Source organism: Glandiceps talaboti, chromosome 8, assembly GCF_964340395.1.
Source record: "Glandiceps talaboti chromosome 8, keGlaTala1.1, whole genome shotgun sequence".
Lineage (NCBI taxonomy): Eukaryota > Metazoa > Hemichordata > Enteropneusta > Spengelidae > Glandiceps > Glandiceps talaboti.
The window spans coordinates 16978838-16995752 of NC_135556.1; the positions used below are offsets into that span (position 1 = coordinate 16978838).

General features: G+C 33.8%; 1 protein-coding gene across 2 annotated transcripts in view; it reads right to left on the reverse strand.

Annotated features, from left to right (window-relative positions):
• Positions 1–5835: 5835 nt before the first annotated feature.
• The window catches only part of LOC144438476 (sodium/bile acid cotransporter 7-like), a 28144-nt gene continuing 17064 nt past the window's right edge, over positions 5836–16915 (reverse strand). Inside the window, exons 7-12 of one of the 2 annotated variants that reach the window (XM_078127512.1) lie at positions 15018–15101; positions 13149–13314; positions 12741–12866; positions 11694–11844; positions 6801–6863; positions 5836–5908 (exon numbers count right to left, since the gene is read on the reverse strand). In XM_078127512.1, coding sequence (XP_077983638.1) covers positions 6851–6863; positions 11694–11844; positions 12741–12866; positions 13149–13314; positions 15018–15101 — 540 coding nt within the window. In that variant the 3' untranslated portion in view covers positions 5836–5908; positions 6801–6850. Of the gene's footprint in view, positions 5909–6800; positions 6864–11504; positions 11845–12740; positions 12867–13148; positions 13315–15017; positions 15102–16915 lie in introns of those variants that run through there. The other variant, XM_078127511.1, reaches the window with a different exon arrangement.

The following is a 16915-nucleotide window of genomic DNA, read 5'->3' on the forward strand; positions in this document are numbered from 1 at the left end:
AGGTGAAAGGAGCTTAATGATGTGCATATTTGGTGAAAATAAAAGTGCTTCCGAGAAAAATTCCCGAACCATGTTTGGTTTGATAGATGTGGAGCATGTATTTCAGTGAGAGTCTTTACAATCTGCAATGTGTCTTATCAGTTTATCTTAATTGCTTATATTACTTATACCAGCAACTTTTAAAGTTCATCTCTGACATGAATGCTATCACAATACTTATAGCAAGACAACACAATCTGTGGCAAAAATAGCATGCAATAAGGGACCGGACAGAATTTACGGAGGGGGGGGGGCCTGGGGAGAAATTATCTTTGACTTGGTTTTTTTCCTGGCCCCCCCATCCACTGTGACCAAAATTTCACAGCCCCCCCTTTCAAAAGTATAAAAATTTCATGGGCCCCCCCCCAAAAAAAAAAAGAAAAAAAGAAAAAAAGTGGACAATATCCTGCCCCTACAATAACTAAAAAGAGTACATTTTTTTTTGTTACTGTAGCACAACTGTAATATTTCTTTTGGTACTACTATTATGTTACTATTTCAGCCCAAACAACTTAGTAGTTGCAGAGGAAGTTTTTTAGAAAACAAAACAAAATAAAACATTTTGACCATACATGTAATCATACACATATGATATAATCTTGTTTATTTCCCAACTAGACACCATAAGTAGTCATCACTTAATACCAAGGTATTTGATGTGGTGGTTTTAACTGTCATTCACTGATACATACACAGAAACACAGACACAGAGTAAACACACATTCACATGCGTGATTTGTGAAAAACTGTAGTGGGGACATTTGTGGGGAGTATCTAAGGACATCACATCACCTACATAGTGTATTCAAATATCTATTTATACTCATAACACAATAACTATCGAATGTCAGACATTTGTGATGTCATGAAGTGCTAGCAAACTAAGGATTTTATGCACACTGAGGTCTGACAAATATAGCTTTCACTTTCCTACACCAAATGCATTACCAATACACATGTAAATGTAAGACATTTGTGACTTCATGAAAGTGCAAAGAAATTATGTTTCTCATACAAGTGACATCATTGCAAGAAGATTCCCACAGAATGAAGTTGTTGTTAGCGAACGACACAGGAAGACAAGGAGAAAGAAGGAAAATAAAAGAAAAGTAAGAAGAAGGAAAGAGAAAAGAACAATTAGTCAAGCAAAAAGACTGTTGTTAACTGTTTTTAGTGAGCAACTTGTGGATAAAGTTGTAGGAAAATACGGCCAGAAGGCAACTACCAAAGTTAGTGCAAAGTCACTGATGAAAAAACACTTAACACCACGCAGACATCTAAATGCTTTACAATATTTAGTACAGATAGATGCATTTGATGATGCTGAGGAGGGAAATAGTTTAATTTCACTGGTTTTAGATAGAAAGAAAGACAAGTCTTGCCTCACATCTTCAGACTCTAGTGAGTCTGAGAGTGAAACTCAAGAATAGTGTCAAGGAAAGAAATAAAACACCTATCTAAATTAATCTGGCCAGACGTTTTTGTATTTACATTTTTCACCAAAAGGTCACTTTTTAAACACATAAATTACAGGTCCTATGCTAGTATATTACCATATATATATATATATATATGTATCCTTGATGGTAATTACACACTGAACCTGTTTCCACAGTGCTAAAATGTATGTATGTATGTATGTATGTATGTATGTATGTATGTATGTATGTATACATATGTGTGTGTGTAAGTGTGTAAGTGTGTGTGTGTGAACAACTTGGAGTATATAAGTGTAATTCAGGGTGTATCAAATTAATCTTGAGTAGTGTTTTTATGCTTCACTAAATAGGTACATACAAACGTACACACTTCCATTTTAATACATAAATGAAAGTGTAGACATTCAATATTAAAGGCGATATCAAGTGCTATCTCATGCAATGCTAAATTTTCTAACATATTAATTTTTTTCAATGACAAAATATTTCGTGGCCCCCCCTTTCAAACCATGGGAATTTTCATGGCCCCCCCTTCAAGCCTCCCATTTTTTTCATGGCCCCCCCAATTTCTCCCCAGCCCCCCCCCCCCCCCTGCCGTAAATTCTGTCCGGTCCCTAAGATACATTGATAGTGTTTACAACAGCGCCCCCACAGGTGCATTACATGTTGCTTTCCTTTTTCTGTTCTTCACCACTATAGGAATATTATTAAGGGTATCGTCGAGTTTTATTTGTTGGCTCACTTTGATTGTTCTGTCACACTCTATTTACTTGCAAATTAAGTAGAACAAGTTTTATAAAATTGTCAACAATTTAACTTTAGGGAAACAAAATATTTTAGGTCCATCCCTTAAATTATATAATTACTGAATAGTGGCTACACTTTACAGTTCATGTTCTTTGTTCATATTTTTTTTACCAGGTTTATTAAAACAATCGTGAAAATACCAGCATACTGGTATTTAAATTTATCTAGGTCATGTCATCTGTGCTCTTATCAAAGGAAAAAACAAGCATTTGTTCGACTTTACTGTAGTACACACTCCATGCAACTCAATACATTTGTTACCACAGACCAAAAGTCATCATCATCATCATCATCTTGAAGAGCGCCCTCAACAATAAATCTTCCATGCCATTCGTTGATGTTTGAGTAAATACACAGAAAAAAATCAACCGTTTATTACCTTCCTTTATTTACAACTTATATTCCTATAAAAACAGTACATGTACTTTTAACCATTCCAAATGATGACAATTGTAAGAAGGAAAACATTCCATTTACATTTGCAGTACAAATATTCAAAATAAACCAACTGTACATTTTTTTTCACAGTGACAAAGAAAGTGAATACAATATACAAAGCTATCACAAAAGTTGTGACTGGATAGAATATTCCAATACTAGTATTTAATATTGATGTTTCACCACATAATACATCACCAAAATAACAGTGGATTGTGACCTGCAATGATTGAATCTGAATTCTTAGAATGAAATGGGAAGGCTACGATCCAATTTGAATTTACCAAGAAACTATAAAAATTGAAGTTTTTCATCACAGAATGCAAACACAAACTGCTTTACTTTCTATGCATTTAGTGTTGTTTTTTTAAATGAGCAGCAGGTAGGTAGATGTGATTTCCTAACTTTTGTACTTGGATTTAATACTTAACCAAAAGACGATACCTTGGGTATGGAAATGTGAGCATGTTTTACCCCTTCCCGTTCCAATCCCTTATTACCAGTGCACATGTGGTTACTGATGTAAACCTTAGTAAAAACCAATGAATGCTACAACGTGAACAGACTTCACATTGACATTTTATACACCACATACATCTTATTTTTATCATGTTCAGATTGGAAGTAACATTTCTTGGGCTGTCTTCTATAGATGAGTTAACAACAGTGCATGGCCATGGCAACAACCACTTTCCAATCAGTGATGGCATTCTACAAAGAGCTACATAGAGCACCACTCCAGTTCAAATATACCCAACTTGTTGAAAATTACTTTTCTCATATACTAGAATCAGTCCGTCAAATATATTATCAATGCAGTCATAACCTTGACCCTTTAATGCACTCTTTTAACCTTTGACCTCATGCAAATTAACTAAATTGTGAAAAGCATTGTGCTATATATGTTCTAGAGATGTTAGTTTTACCATTCATAGAAAACGCTAGACTTGGAATGAATGTGAAAGTTATGGACAAAATGCATGCAAGTAGGTTTCTCGGTAATATCACCATGCTGCAAAAGTGAGAAACTACCCCTGTACTGTAAAATATACAACACGTTTGCTGATTGGCTTTAACAATCTCAAACTATTACATGCCAGTGAAATCATTCAATCAGTAAGTGTTTTACAAGTGTTACCATGCTGCAGTCATAGTAAGAGAAAAGACTGCAATATTCTATATCAAAATTTAAACATACACAAAATTATTTGAAAACCCTTTTCACTGAAAAGAAAAATTTGATAATTTGACATTTGTCCTGAGCATATTCAAGTTTGTCTTATAAAAGTTAAAACTGAAACACACAGTGTATTCCATGGCTTGACCTGTTTGTATTGTTAATTTCGCCCACAAAAATTTAGCTGAACTTCAAATCATTCTATTTACACATGCGTAATCTATTTTTTCATTCTCTGTTCATTTTTCTTTTACATTATCAACTATTAAAACTGAACTCTTTTGATAGGACTTATGGCCATTTATAAATGCTTACATGACATTAAAATCAAATTACATAAAATGATGGACTTTATACCAATTTAAAAAAAATCTTCAACATGATTAAAGTGCCTAAAACTTCAAATCCTGTCATCAAAAAGTATCATCAGTAGCACTGTGAAAACAGATTATTAAAGCTGTAATACCTTTTATATTATGAATATGATCTTTTACATTTACAACTCTATTGCACTTCCTTTTAATAACCTGCACTGGTTACTACAGCCACATTTTTTCATTAAGCAACCAAAGATATATCTCGGGTCCATAATCTTTAATATACATTTTTTAAGCCATTTTCAAGTAATTAATTATATAAAACAAATATCATCTGCTTGATATTATTTGGTATTGAATCTCACCTTCAGATTGTTAACACAACGTTTACTAGTTACGACTGTGACATGTTGTCATTTTATAGTTCATTACATTTTGGACAGTTACTCAAATTTTCCCTGGAGTTTTCAGGATTGATTTTAAATACCAAAACTTTTTTATTACAAAGTGTGTAAACCCTGTGAACAGTGAATATACATGTATTACTGTAGGAGTAAAATACAGAATAATCAAATCTCCCTGAATTTGTAGATTTTGTTGACCAGTGCAACCGATAAATTACCAAAGATAAAAAAAAATTTAAGTAGAATTTCCACTAATACTGTGAAACAGCCTCATTTTCTTTATAGCACCACTTCACCAGTTGTAGATGCCCTCAGTAAAATCAGGCATCTATTCAAATTATAGAATTCCTTTGCCAAATGGCAAACATTTTGAGACACCAAATTTGTTAAAATAAATACTATACAAATGAAACGCTACAATACATACTTATCTAATCCATTGAGTACACAGAGAGGGGATGGAAAAAATGCATAAAAGTTACTAATCACATTCAAAAACCTCCTGATCAGTTTGTGACAGAAATACTTAAAAGATTTTTAAAAGAAATAATTCTACATACATTATAAATATTTGAGTTTTAAAATCTAAAATCAAGGTGTTGTCTTTCCGCTTAGCCCCGGAAATTGTCATGGTCTTACTAGAGATTGTAAAGAGAGTAAGATCATGGTAAGTCTTTGGGCTGATTTCCATTAGAAATGACTGCACAATGTCATAAAAGCTCAATAAACGGTCTTTGTTCATTTAATGGAGGAGGGGGGGTCTGGTATCAATGTGAATCGCTGAACTTCATTTTTGCACTTCTAACCAAATTTTGAAAACTTTCACACTTTCAATGATAACAGGTTCTGTATTTACTACTGAGATGTTGATATTAAAGTTGATGAATATTTACTGCTAATATGATATACAGAGCTAGATTTCAGGTAGTATTTTAATGTGAAAGTTTTTACATTGCATCGATCATAGTGGTGTGACTGCTACAATATCCACCATAGTTTACATCATATATAAACGAGTCGATGTCGCTCTTGTGATCGTTAGTTTAGGGAGAGGGGTTTTGTCCTAGCAAAGTTTGTTATTGAGCTTGTGCGACATTGTGCGATCGCCCCTTAGCCTACATTTGACTTCTAAAATAGGTCACACAAAGAAAACTTGCTGGAATAAAATTACTTCTATAAACCAAGAAAATATAAATGGCAAACATAAAGTATGTTCAATATAGTCATTACACGTCACCAGTAGTAACAGCATCAACAACACCATTAGCCATTATTGGACCATTTGGGCTGTAAATAAATAAATCAAGTTACCAATCACAAATCGTTATGATTTGGTTCGTAGATCTTGGAAAAAAAAAACACATCAGAAAGCCATGAAAACTATATTGTGATTGTAAAAATTGTTTTCGTAACAGAAGGTTTTTAAAAATTCATATAGTGAATGACTAAGAATCCACTGTAAAATTATATCCAAGCCTTAGGAAAGACACAATACTTTATTTGAACTTGTAGCTGCTTTCAAAGAAAATCAACATTACATGCTACTATGTCGTGGTTGCAGAGATTGCTGTCATAACAAAAGTTTTTTCAATACAATTTACCAATATTGGAACAATAAGAAACTTTAAGACATCCATGACTTTGTGTGGGAAAGATGCAATACTTTATTTTACTTGTGGCTGCTTTTGAAGAAAATCAACATACAGTGCTGCTGTAAACATTGCCAGAGAAAGTTATATGATAAAGATGTAAAATGTTGGTTAGAATGTAAGTTGCAAAGTGACGTATATCATGGTTAATTTCACATGTTTTGTAAATCACATCAATGCACACTGCTACATGCATAAATCACAAAAAGTTAGGCAAAGCTGAGTTTAGTTAGGCAAGATGCGTGTAAAATAAGCTGAGTTAGGCAAAGCAGAATTAGACAATATTTTAGTCAGTGATGCTGCGAAAGTTATGCTCCATTTTGTACCTGTAAATGCAATAACTTGAAAGAAGATAGTCTTTTTTTTTTTTGCTATTTTAAGCATTTAGGATACGGTAAGGGATATTTTAAGTTTCACCCCTAAATTTCCATGACTTTTGGTACACCCCTATTGTTTTCTTCATGTGGGTTGATGTACTATACAGGAATTAGGTAAAAAAAAGGGTATAAATACACACACCGCTACCATACCTTCCCATGTTTGTAAGCAGAAGACTGGTCAAATAGGACCCAGCAGTAAACTAGACTATACCACTGCAGAGAAAATAAGTAAAGAGAAGAACAACAAAAAATATAGATTGTGATTTAGCTCAATATGATGAAATGAAAAAATAACAAATATGAAAATATTGAAAACATATCATCTATGATAATGAAGTCAAGTTTTGGATAAGTTGTATAGATATGGACTTGAGATGATGTTTCTTTTCTTTTTACAAGCTTAGTAAACCATAGACTCTACTCGTGTAGGGTCTATGAGTAAACCAAGCAAGACTATTTTTGTATTAGTATGCAATGTACAATTTTTTACTGTGTTTTAGATCTAGAAGTATGAGAACATGGTTGTATCAGTCAGTCAGTGTGTGGTGTCAATATAGTTACCATGGAATTAAGATTATACTGTGTGACTTTAGGATATGAGGAAAACTAACTTTTATACAAAAAAGTGATAAAACTTATATAGAGAGTATACATTGTTGAAAAAATTTACAAATAGTAAAAGAGTAATCTAGATTGAGGTAAGAGACAACAAGGTGTTTTCACTGTTGCTATGGGTTACTACCACCTTATAAACAACCACCTTAAGCAATATTGCATTTTACAATCGAGATTGACTCAGGGATAACTGTCACTGTTGCTATGGGTTACTACCACCCTGTTCACAACTATCTTATGCATAATGCAATGGGTAAGTTTTCACCATGCCAATATTATTCTGTTAATTTGCTCTACTGCATCAAAGTGCTAAATTGTCTTGTGGAAGTGCATATCATTGTTCATATTATCACACAACATTATAACATTAATATAACACTTAGCTGTAAAATGTGTAAGTGGGGGTGGGGGCAGTTCCAGAATAATTTGTTATACTCTCTGACATCTTGAAGTCATTTGATTCACTTTTGGTGAAAATAATTTTGGTGTACATCAGATATCACTTTCATCACATTGCTTCCATCACATAATGTATACACACACACACACACACACTCAGTGGCACACACACACAGTGGCACACACACACACACACACACACACACACACACACCTCACAACCCCACATACACACACAGTTACTTCAATGATGCACAATAGCAGTATGTAAAATAATTCATTTTATGCAAAGATACAGCCCCCAAAGTGCTCCAGATAGTTTGTGCATCTTCAAACAATAACCATAGAAGGTTATAACTATCAAGTTCCTGCAAGTCACTAAGCTTCTCAGATTTTCAAGGAATTTTCAGGTCAACTAATGTCATTTTCCAGGAATATTTTTTAGTATATTTGACTTCTCACAATAGAGAGTTCACATATCAGTAATGTTAATTTATAACATTTTGTGACTCATCATATCATACATTTCATTTTTCTAGTCTTTTCCACGCGTAAAAAATTAATTTCCCAAAACTCCCCACTAGTGGTTTAAAATTCAATGAACATAAAAGACTTTGAAGAAATGAAAAAACTCTGAATCGATAATAGAGTTAGTACACATTGTTATTTTTCCACATTTAAACTATTTCTGAGTTTTCATATATACTGTGCACACAAAGATTTTATACCAATTACCATTTAATCCAAACCATTCTCGCAAATCAGAGCCGTTATTTCTTCCGCAAAACTGCGAAATAAGAAATAAATATTGGCGACGTGTCTTGAATGGCGTCGTAAAAGAGGCTGCGGTTTATGGCGATGATCAAACCCATATTACAGAAGACACACTGCTACACATTGACTGCACCACACTGTTTGCCATCCAATACAAACATACTACATCTCCACACTGCTACACATTTACAATTGACTGCATCACACTGTTTGCCATCCGATACAAACATACTGCATTTCCACACTGCTACACATTTACAATTGACTGCATCACACTGTTTGCCATCCGATACAAACATACTGCATTTCCACACTTTCCAGTCTTGGTCTATTTCATGTATACATATCAGTATGAACATTTGGTCCAAAGTTTGTGACCATAAATCGTCCTTTAGACAATATTTGAATCAAGAAATAGAAAAAGACTAATATAGAAGAAAAGACAGCAGAAAAGGTAAAAGTTCTTGTTTTTAATAATTTATTCACAAACAAAATAGCAGAATACACAGATAGCAGAAATTGAGACAAGAAAGAAATAAAACATGTGCCCGAGTATTTACAAATATTTATTCCATTATACACCCGGGAGTCGATGAAAATGTACACACAGAGTGTATATGTATTTTACTGTCAACTTATTTTACTTCTTTAGGGATGATTCCACAATGTCACACAAGCTCAATAAACAAACTTTTTAAAATACCAATAATTAGTCAGTGTGTAGTGGTCGATATCATCTATATGCAGAACAGCTACAGGTAGACTTTGTGATTACAGTGAGGTGCTGATTTTAGGGTGTAGACCAAAAAAATCAATTTCATTGGATATATTACATTATATAATGTGTACAGCCACATAGATACCGGTATGTTAACCAACAGGTGATTCAATAGTATTCAGGGTGTACTATAATATTACCAGTATGTCAATTCTATCTAACAAAACAAGTTTCAAAAAATATTCCTGTTGCAGCTAGTGCAACTTTAATAGATATTGGTGCAGTCATACACTTCACACCACAGATAGACAAGGAAGAAATCTTGTTTGTGATTTCACCAAGTGATTGTAATTGCAGTAATCACTGTCTATGATTGAATACAAGATAAGATTCTCTCATTATCAACCAATCAAAATAAATTGGTAGGAAGTCACAAAAAACTTTATCATTCTAGATAATTTAAAGCCAAAAAAACTGTAAACCTGGACATTTTAGCTAAAAGAGTTATTTTCATTTATTTTGCTAGAAGACAAGAACGCAAAAATAAAAATGGTAGTGACTAAAGTGCCCTCTTGTACATGAACTGATTGTACCAGTCTGTAATTAGTTAAAATTTATCTTTGGGAACTAGCTGAAAACTGTAAAACACAAAATTTACTAGTGGTGAAAATATCAAGGTTTTACAGTACATTACTCACAGTTACATTTTAGGATTAAAAAAAAGCTATCCACCTAGAATCAAACATTTCTACAGATTAAAAGAAACACGTTGATGACCTTTCTTAGTTGTTGAATTTTTAATCCATAATAACAGTGTCTCTGTAAAGAAGCTTAAACCGAAAAGATTTGGTCAATAAAATAAATGATTCAATACTAACTGACATGGAATATAATGTTGGATTGGACCTCAAGCTATCAGAACAGATTGAAGCCAAGGTCTTTTTTCTTACTGGACCCTTTGGCTATCATAGACTGCCTCCACTCTCACATTTAGAACCAAACACAGCTTACAAAGCCACTTACATTTTGATCTTGATATTTCTTGTGTTCCGACTGTCAGCCTTTATTCGGTTAAAGCCTTTACATGTATTATTAACACCATTATAAAAAGTTCATAGCAGTCTGAAAGCTTTCAACTAGTATGGATGTCAGTCTTGGTCAGGTATGAATTGTTGAACATTGCAATAAATAGGAATGATATTCAGAGAAGGAAGTGCAATGATATTGCTGATTGACAGATGCACCATGATCAGATTAGAATCTAATAAATATGTGGGGCTGGGGAGGGGGGGGTGATTTGTACAACTCACTATCTTCACTAACAAAATACAAACATGTACAATATCCTCACTTTTTGCACACAGGGTGTGAAAACCCAATGTAAAAGTGGAGTTTTTATATCATGATGTATGTGGACGATCTGTAATGTGTCAACTACTACTTTTCATTTTGTGTTTTCAAGTCAGGAAATGATCATATTTAGCAGTGATAAATTAAGTAACTTGATGTATACCAAAGCTTTCTTTCTACATATCTAATTCAAAGATCATAGGATGTGATGTTTTGAAGCACACATGCATTCACACACAGGCATACATCATGCACACAAAACACACACACACACACACACACACACATACATATTACATGTACAAGTGCGCACATGCACACATACACATGCACACGTGTGCACACACACACACACGCACACACACATGCACGCGTGCGTGCACACGCACGCACGCACGGACACACACACACACACACACACACACACACACACACACACACACACACACACACACACACACACACACACACACACACACACACACACACACACACACACACACACACACACACACACACACACACACACACACACACACACACTGTCCATTTCTGAGATTAGACATTAGGTTTTCAGGGCCAGATACAGAGTTGATGGAAAATGTGCTTATTCATGGGCTTATAACTAAATTGTATATGATAATACCTTTACTACACTGTACTTTTTTTTACTATGAATTATTATATAATATATACTATGCAATGTACTTGTATTTTGCTGACAATGCCACTTTCTGTTATCCATGGGCCTTACAAGTTACAACATGATAAATCTCTTGTCATCATGACGTCCTTGTGAGTCTTACATAGAGTACAGTGATTGACAAGCACCATAAACGTTTTATTAATGAAGAGTGCACATCTACATTGTTTCAACCTCATAACAGTGCTGAGTATATTATACAAGTGAATCCAAGCCCTATCTCTGATTAGGATTAAAAATTTAAAGAAGAAAAAAAACGGTTGTCTGGCAGAGCTCTGAACAAAAGGTAATCTGTATGGTTCCACTGATAAGATAGTAGTAATCTTAGACCATAGGATTGAAACATTGGGCTTTAAACACTAAGAGAACACCCGAACTGATGATTTAAGTGTGTCAAGCACCTAACAGGTGTATTAATACACGGCATGCAGCACACCTTGACTGACTCAACCCCAAACTGTGGCATTAAACATGGAGTGCATACCTGGATTTCTGTGCTCCTACCATCCACTGTCTAACTAGGGGAACCAGTAATCCACCCAGTAAGATCTGTGTTGGATGATAGACCAGTAATGGTATTGAAATATGTGAAAGATGATCAAAACCATGGTAGATAATCTTTAGCATTGGTATACCTGTAAAAACAAGAAGGGGTAAAACTCAACCATCGGATCAATTGAGATCAATATCTTGAATTAAGTATTAGTGAAAGCACGTTAAGGCCCTAGCAACATTTTGCAGCTTTTTGATAAATTTTGGTCATTGAAAAATTAACCATACATTTACTTGAAAAGGTTAAATTGTACTAATTAGCTCAATCACCTCTCTACTAGTCATTGATGGGACTCTGTATACACAGACTGTATTAGTCAGTTTATTCACAATTTATACATTTGTGGGATGCTGACGGACTTTGATCAATAGATCATGATATATCCTTCAGCAAGAACAGAAAGATAACAAAGTCAGTTTCTCAAGCTTTTTAAGTTGTTTTTTTGTCAGAAGGTGATGTACTCCAGAAACTGAATTTACGTTATCAAGTTACTGTAGTTGCATTTATTTCGGTGCTTGAAAAATTTGGTGGAATGGCAATTTAGGACGTGTCAGGCACACTTTAATTGGTGGACACTGCACGGGTTAATTAATAGGTAGATACATCTTGTAAATAACTCATCCAGTCGGCCTGCCACATTTAAGCGCAACTGTTGACACTTTCCTAAACGACTGAATATAGAAATATGACAATTTTAAGTGGGACTAATTTCTGCGGAAAAAGGTCTTGAGGATATTCAGCTAAAGTAAATCTAACACCAGAAAACATGACTGCAGTACCACCTTACATAAACAAAAATACATTTCTGCAAATGTTCCCTTGCATATCAAAGAAAGAGAGTGAAAACTGAAATAGCTTTTTCTACTGATGTTGAAAGTTGAATATCATCAAAAGACTGGGGTTCACGCTATGCATGTAGATCGTCTATGTATTAATTTCAGTGCAGCTTGAAGGGCTTCATAAAATCTGTATACCTACCCAGTGTAAGTGATTTATGTGTTGAACAAAACATAATAGCAACTACGTCTGCAGGACTGTAGCCCAGAAAATTTAACTGTGAAAGAGCAAATGTTAAAAGCAGTAGAGCCATCTGAAGAAGGATAACTGGAAAAAAAAGAAAGAAAAGAAAATAAGATGTTTTTAAGTGATAAAATTGTGTTTGTAAGCATATTTGTGAAAAACAAGTTTCAAATAATGTAACATAGAGGGCGCTGTTCACTATACCATTATGGTGTTCACGAGTAGATTTTTTCCTAACATCAGACGAGATAGAAATCATACCATGCAATATGGCTGCTTAAATACAACATGCAAATAGCACCAAATCAAAGAACATCATGGAGTCAACACCCATGATTTTAACATAGAAATGAAACAAGTACCAACCTATACATGTCACCGAGAGTAAACTGAAGTGATCTATATGCAAATTTTCATTAGAAAAAGTATCACAAAACGTTGTGTAGATTATGAGTAATAAAACACCACTTCCAATTTGACCAAATGGTGGTTTGGTTCTTTCAAGCCAATCTTTTATATATCTTCTCACGACCTACAGGAAAAGAGGAGTAAAAAACACAGAGGTACAATGCATTTTATTAAACCAGGGACCATGGTCAAACAAAGTAAAAACGATAGATTTTGACTCAACTATTAAAATCTAAGTGAGAAAGTCAAGTAGAAATAGAGATTCAAAGCTGGCCACAAAATAACATTTGTCAAGAACATCTTATGAATAACTTGGTAAATTTCAAGATGGTAGATGAAAAGATGGGCTCTTAAGCTGGTTATTACTACAAAATTGAATAATTCCACACAGACATCGGCTTATGAAAACTTTTCACACCTCGGCCTACATTACATCTCTTCCCCCAAAGGAAGGAAACAGGTTTACTTTTCATAACTTTCTCTCACTGCATATAATGAACAACTTCACTTTATAATAAAGTCTTGTAAGTGTGACCTTCCCTCTCGACATAATATAATAAAAATTATAATCCGTAAATTCTTCAGGACGTCTTCTTTTTTTTTTGAGACTATCTACTCTCAAAACCCTCTGGATTGCAAATATTATTTTACTCAGAAGGATTAGATAGAATGGGTATCTTAGTGTAAGTAGACAATTTCACAGGGGGATGAAGCAGTTCATGTAAATTTTTCACAGGTCTCCTACATTACATTTCATTTTGCCTTTTGGGATGAAAGTGTTATACACATTTTATAACTAAAGACAGATTACAAGTATTGTCACAATCCGTCGTTGCAACAATAAAATATGTATACACACAACAAAAGTGATATCTTTACTTGCAGTCACAAAATACTAAATAATTAGCAATATCTGATAACATTGTTAAAATTCTGTGTATGTTTCTTTTTTTCTCATTCTCCAAGAAGACCATATGACGGAATATCACAGGAGTGGTGTTATCTGATTTACCAGTCAACCATAAATAAAGTATCAAAACATAAAATAAGTATTATTTCTTCAAGTATGGATCGACTGACACCAAGGATGAAATTAGATATTGTTCCCCGATATCTTTCTTCGTTAAGCCGCGGAAAATACAGTTGACATAAGGGGCCTTGTCGCAAGAAGTCAGTGATTCAATGTATATCGCAAAACTATTTATGTTGCAAATATTTTCCGGCTGAATTAAGAAAAATATTGGAGACTAATATCATTATATCTATGTCAGCTGAAATTTTAAGAAAACGTGGGAAAAATAATGGTACTTGTGAAAGTTATTTTGATTTATATTTTCGTGAAAGTTTTCATTCATATTTCTAGCACTGCAGAACCATTGATGTTGTGGTGCCAAAAAACAACCTAGGTACAAATCCTGCGTTTTCTGTTTGAATGTGTACAACTTGGCTTGCATGTGGTATAATACCCCACAATGTGTGTACCACTATTACAGGTTATAAATTGCATTTGGTTATCTACTCTGTCATAATCAAAGTGACTGTACCATCATTTCATCAAATCAATGTCCAATGACAGAAGAGTGATGGTTAGAATCAAATTTATCACAGTACAACTGAGAGACACACTTCACATTATGTTCAAAATCAGAATACATTTAAAAAAAAAAAATCATTGCAAATTTTCCAATATCTTTTTTGTACCTTTACATGAATAATGGTTCTATCTAAAATGATAAAAAACTGATATCGTACAATCACAGTCAAAATGCTAGAAATTAAAATACTCCTATATGATGAACTTTAATTAAAATGAATGACTAACCATACCTGACCCACTATAAGTGGAACAACCACTGTTACAGATAGCTGACCAAAGATTGATGAAAACGGCACCGTTGATGATGTACCAAGCTACAACAATACAAAAGATATTAAATACACGATTATAGACTTATATGTGATACAAAATAGTTGTCTACATTTACTACTACGAAGATTTTTGTCTTTTATAGACCTATTTTTGATAAGGTTTAGAAACCCAAAAACAGAGGATACAAAGCAGGTAAAATTTACATAGATTTCGTACACTTTGTAACATAATTTTAGTGAAGAATCGCTGTAAAAATAAACCTGGGAATCTATTCAAGACTTTGACGGGGGCAACTCGAAAACCACTGACAGCAAACTGACTTTGTGAAGACATCGAGATTACAGAAGATCATTAGTTTAGTTTTAGGCATGTTACCTGAATGGCTCTACCAGCCAAACCATTATCACACCTTTTGTAAATAATCCTGAGTCTGCAATGATTGCCCCCTTCATAAACCCGTGAAACTGAGATATAACTTCTGGTGATGGATAATGCCATTATTTATTAGAGTAGAACACATGTAAAATTCAACTTTATTCTTTTTACTTCTACTTGTAATTACACATCGCTGTAAAGAAAGTCACCAGAAATCACATGTTGACAAATCAGACAGAACACATTCCATCCTTCTAGCTGTCTGAGGGCGCTACTTCATTGCAAATTAACTGTGTGATGAAAGTTTTTGTTTACTGTTTTCCAAACTCTAGAGGGCGCTGTACTATACAGCACTTCACTATGATAGACAACAGGTAGTCAGTCACCATGATCAGACTTGCAGGAATATATTTGATATTATATGAACATATGAAAACTGCATCAACCATTACCACAATTAAAGAAATAATTTTTGTAATAATTTACAATTCCTCAAAATGACATACATAGATTATAAGTAAGATTGCATAACAAACTATTTGGCCAACAATTGGTGAGGTTCATTTTCTTTACAAAGTTCAAAGAAGTGTCCCTGTGTGGCTACTCAATGCATAATATAGCACCTTTCCCATTACATTTCTTTGACAGTTTTACATATTTTGTGGTAGATAAACCGACAAATTTTCCAGCGTGGGTGGACATTGTAATTTTGATGTCGAACCTCGCAGATTGACTTTGTTTTATAGTTTATACTCTGGACATGTTTTGGCTAGATTTGTTGTAGAAAGGAGTAGAAATGTTGGTGATTCATATAGGGTATGTTGTCAAAGCAACAGCTGTTAGTATTTTGTACGATAATTAAAACTGCCCAAAAGAAAAAAAACACAAAAATTTTACTGCTCATACAAAATGAGAGACTGCACATTTCAATACGTCGACTATTTGCACCTAACGATATGCAAATGAGCTGAGAGACAAAAAAAGGTCATCAAGCATGTAAACTGTATCTATTGCAATTAGCCTTATTAAACAAGTAATTTGTTGCACATACAACTAAAAGTTAAATATATCATCTCATGAATCATTTATATTGATAATTTTGAAATTAGTGGATTTTTTGATCACCCAGTTGAATAGGAATGCAGTGGTGATACCATAAGTGAATATTTCCAATTGAACCGTTGACGCATCATAAATTTCCACTCTTTGACAAACATTCAAAAATACAAAATATATACTTCATCTAATTACTAAATGGCAATCACATTAAAGTGCAAAACACTTAGCAATATCCTAATTTCATTTTTTGGGGGTCAAATATGACAAATGGACCTGGCCTACTATTAACACTTTCAAGTGCAAAGACATTTTATCAGAATAAATTTTTATCTTGTTACAACCATTTTCACCAAAACAGAAAATAATTCTCCGACTTATTTAAAGAGTGCGTAATTAACAAACCTAGAGTGTTACATCACAC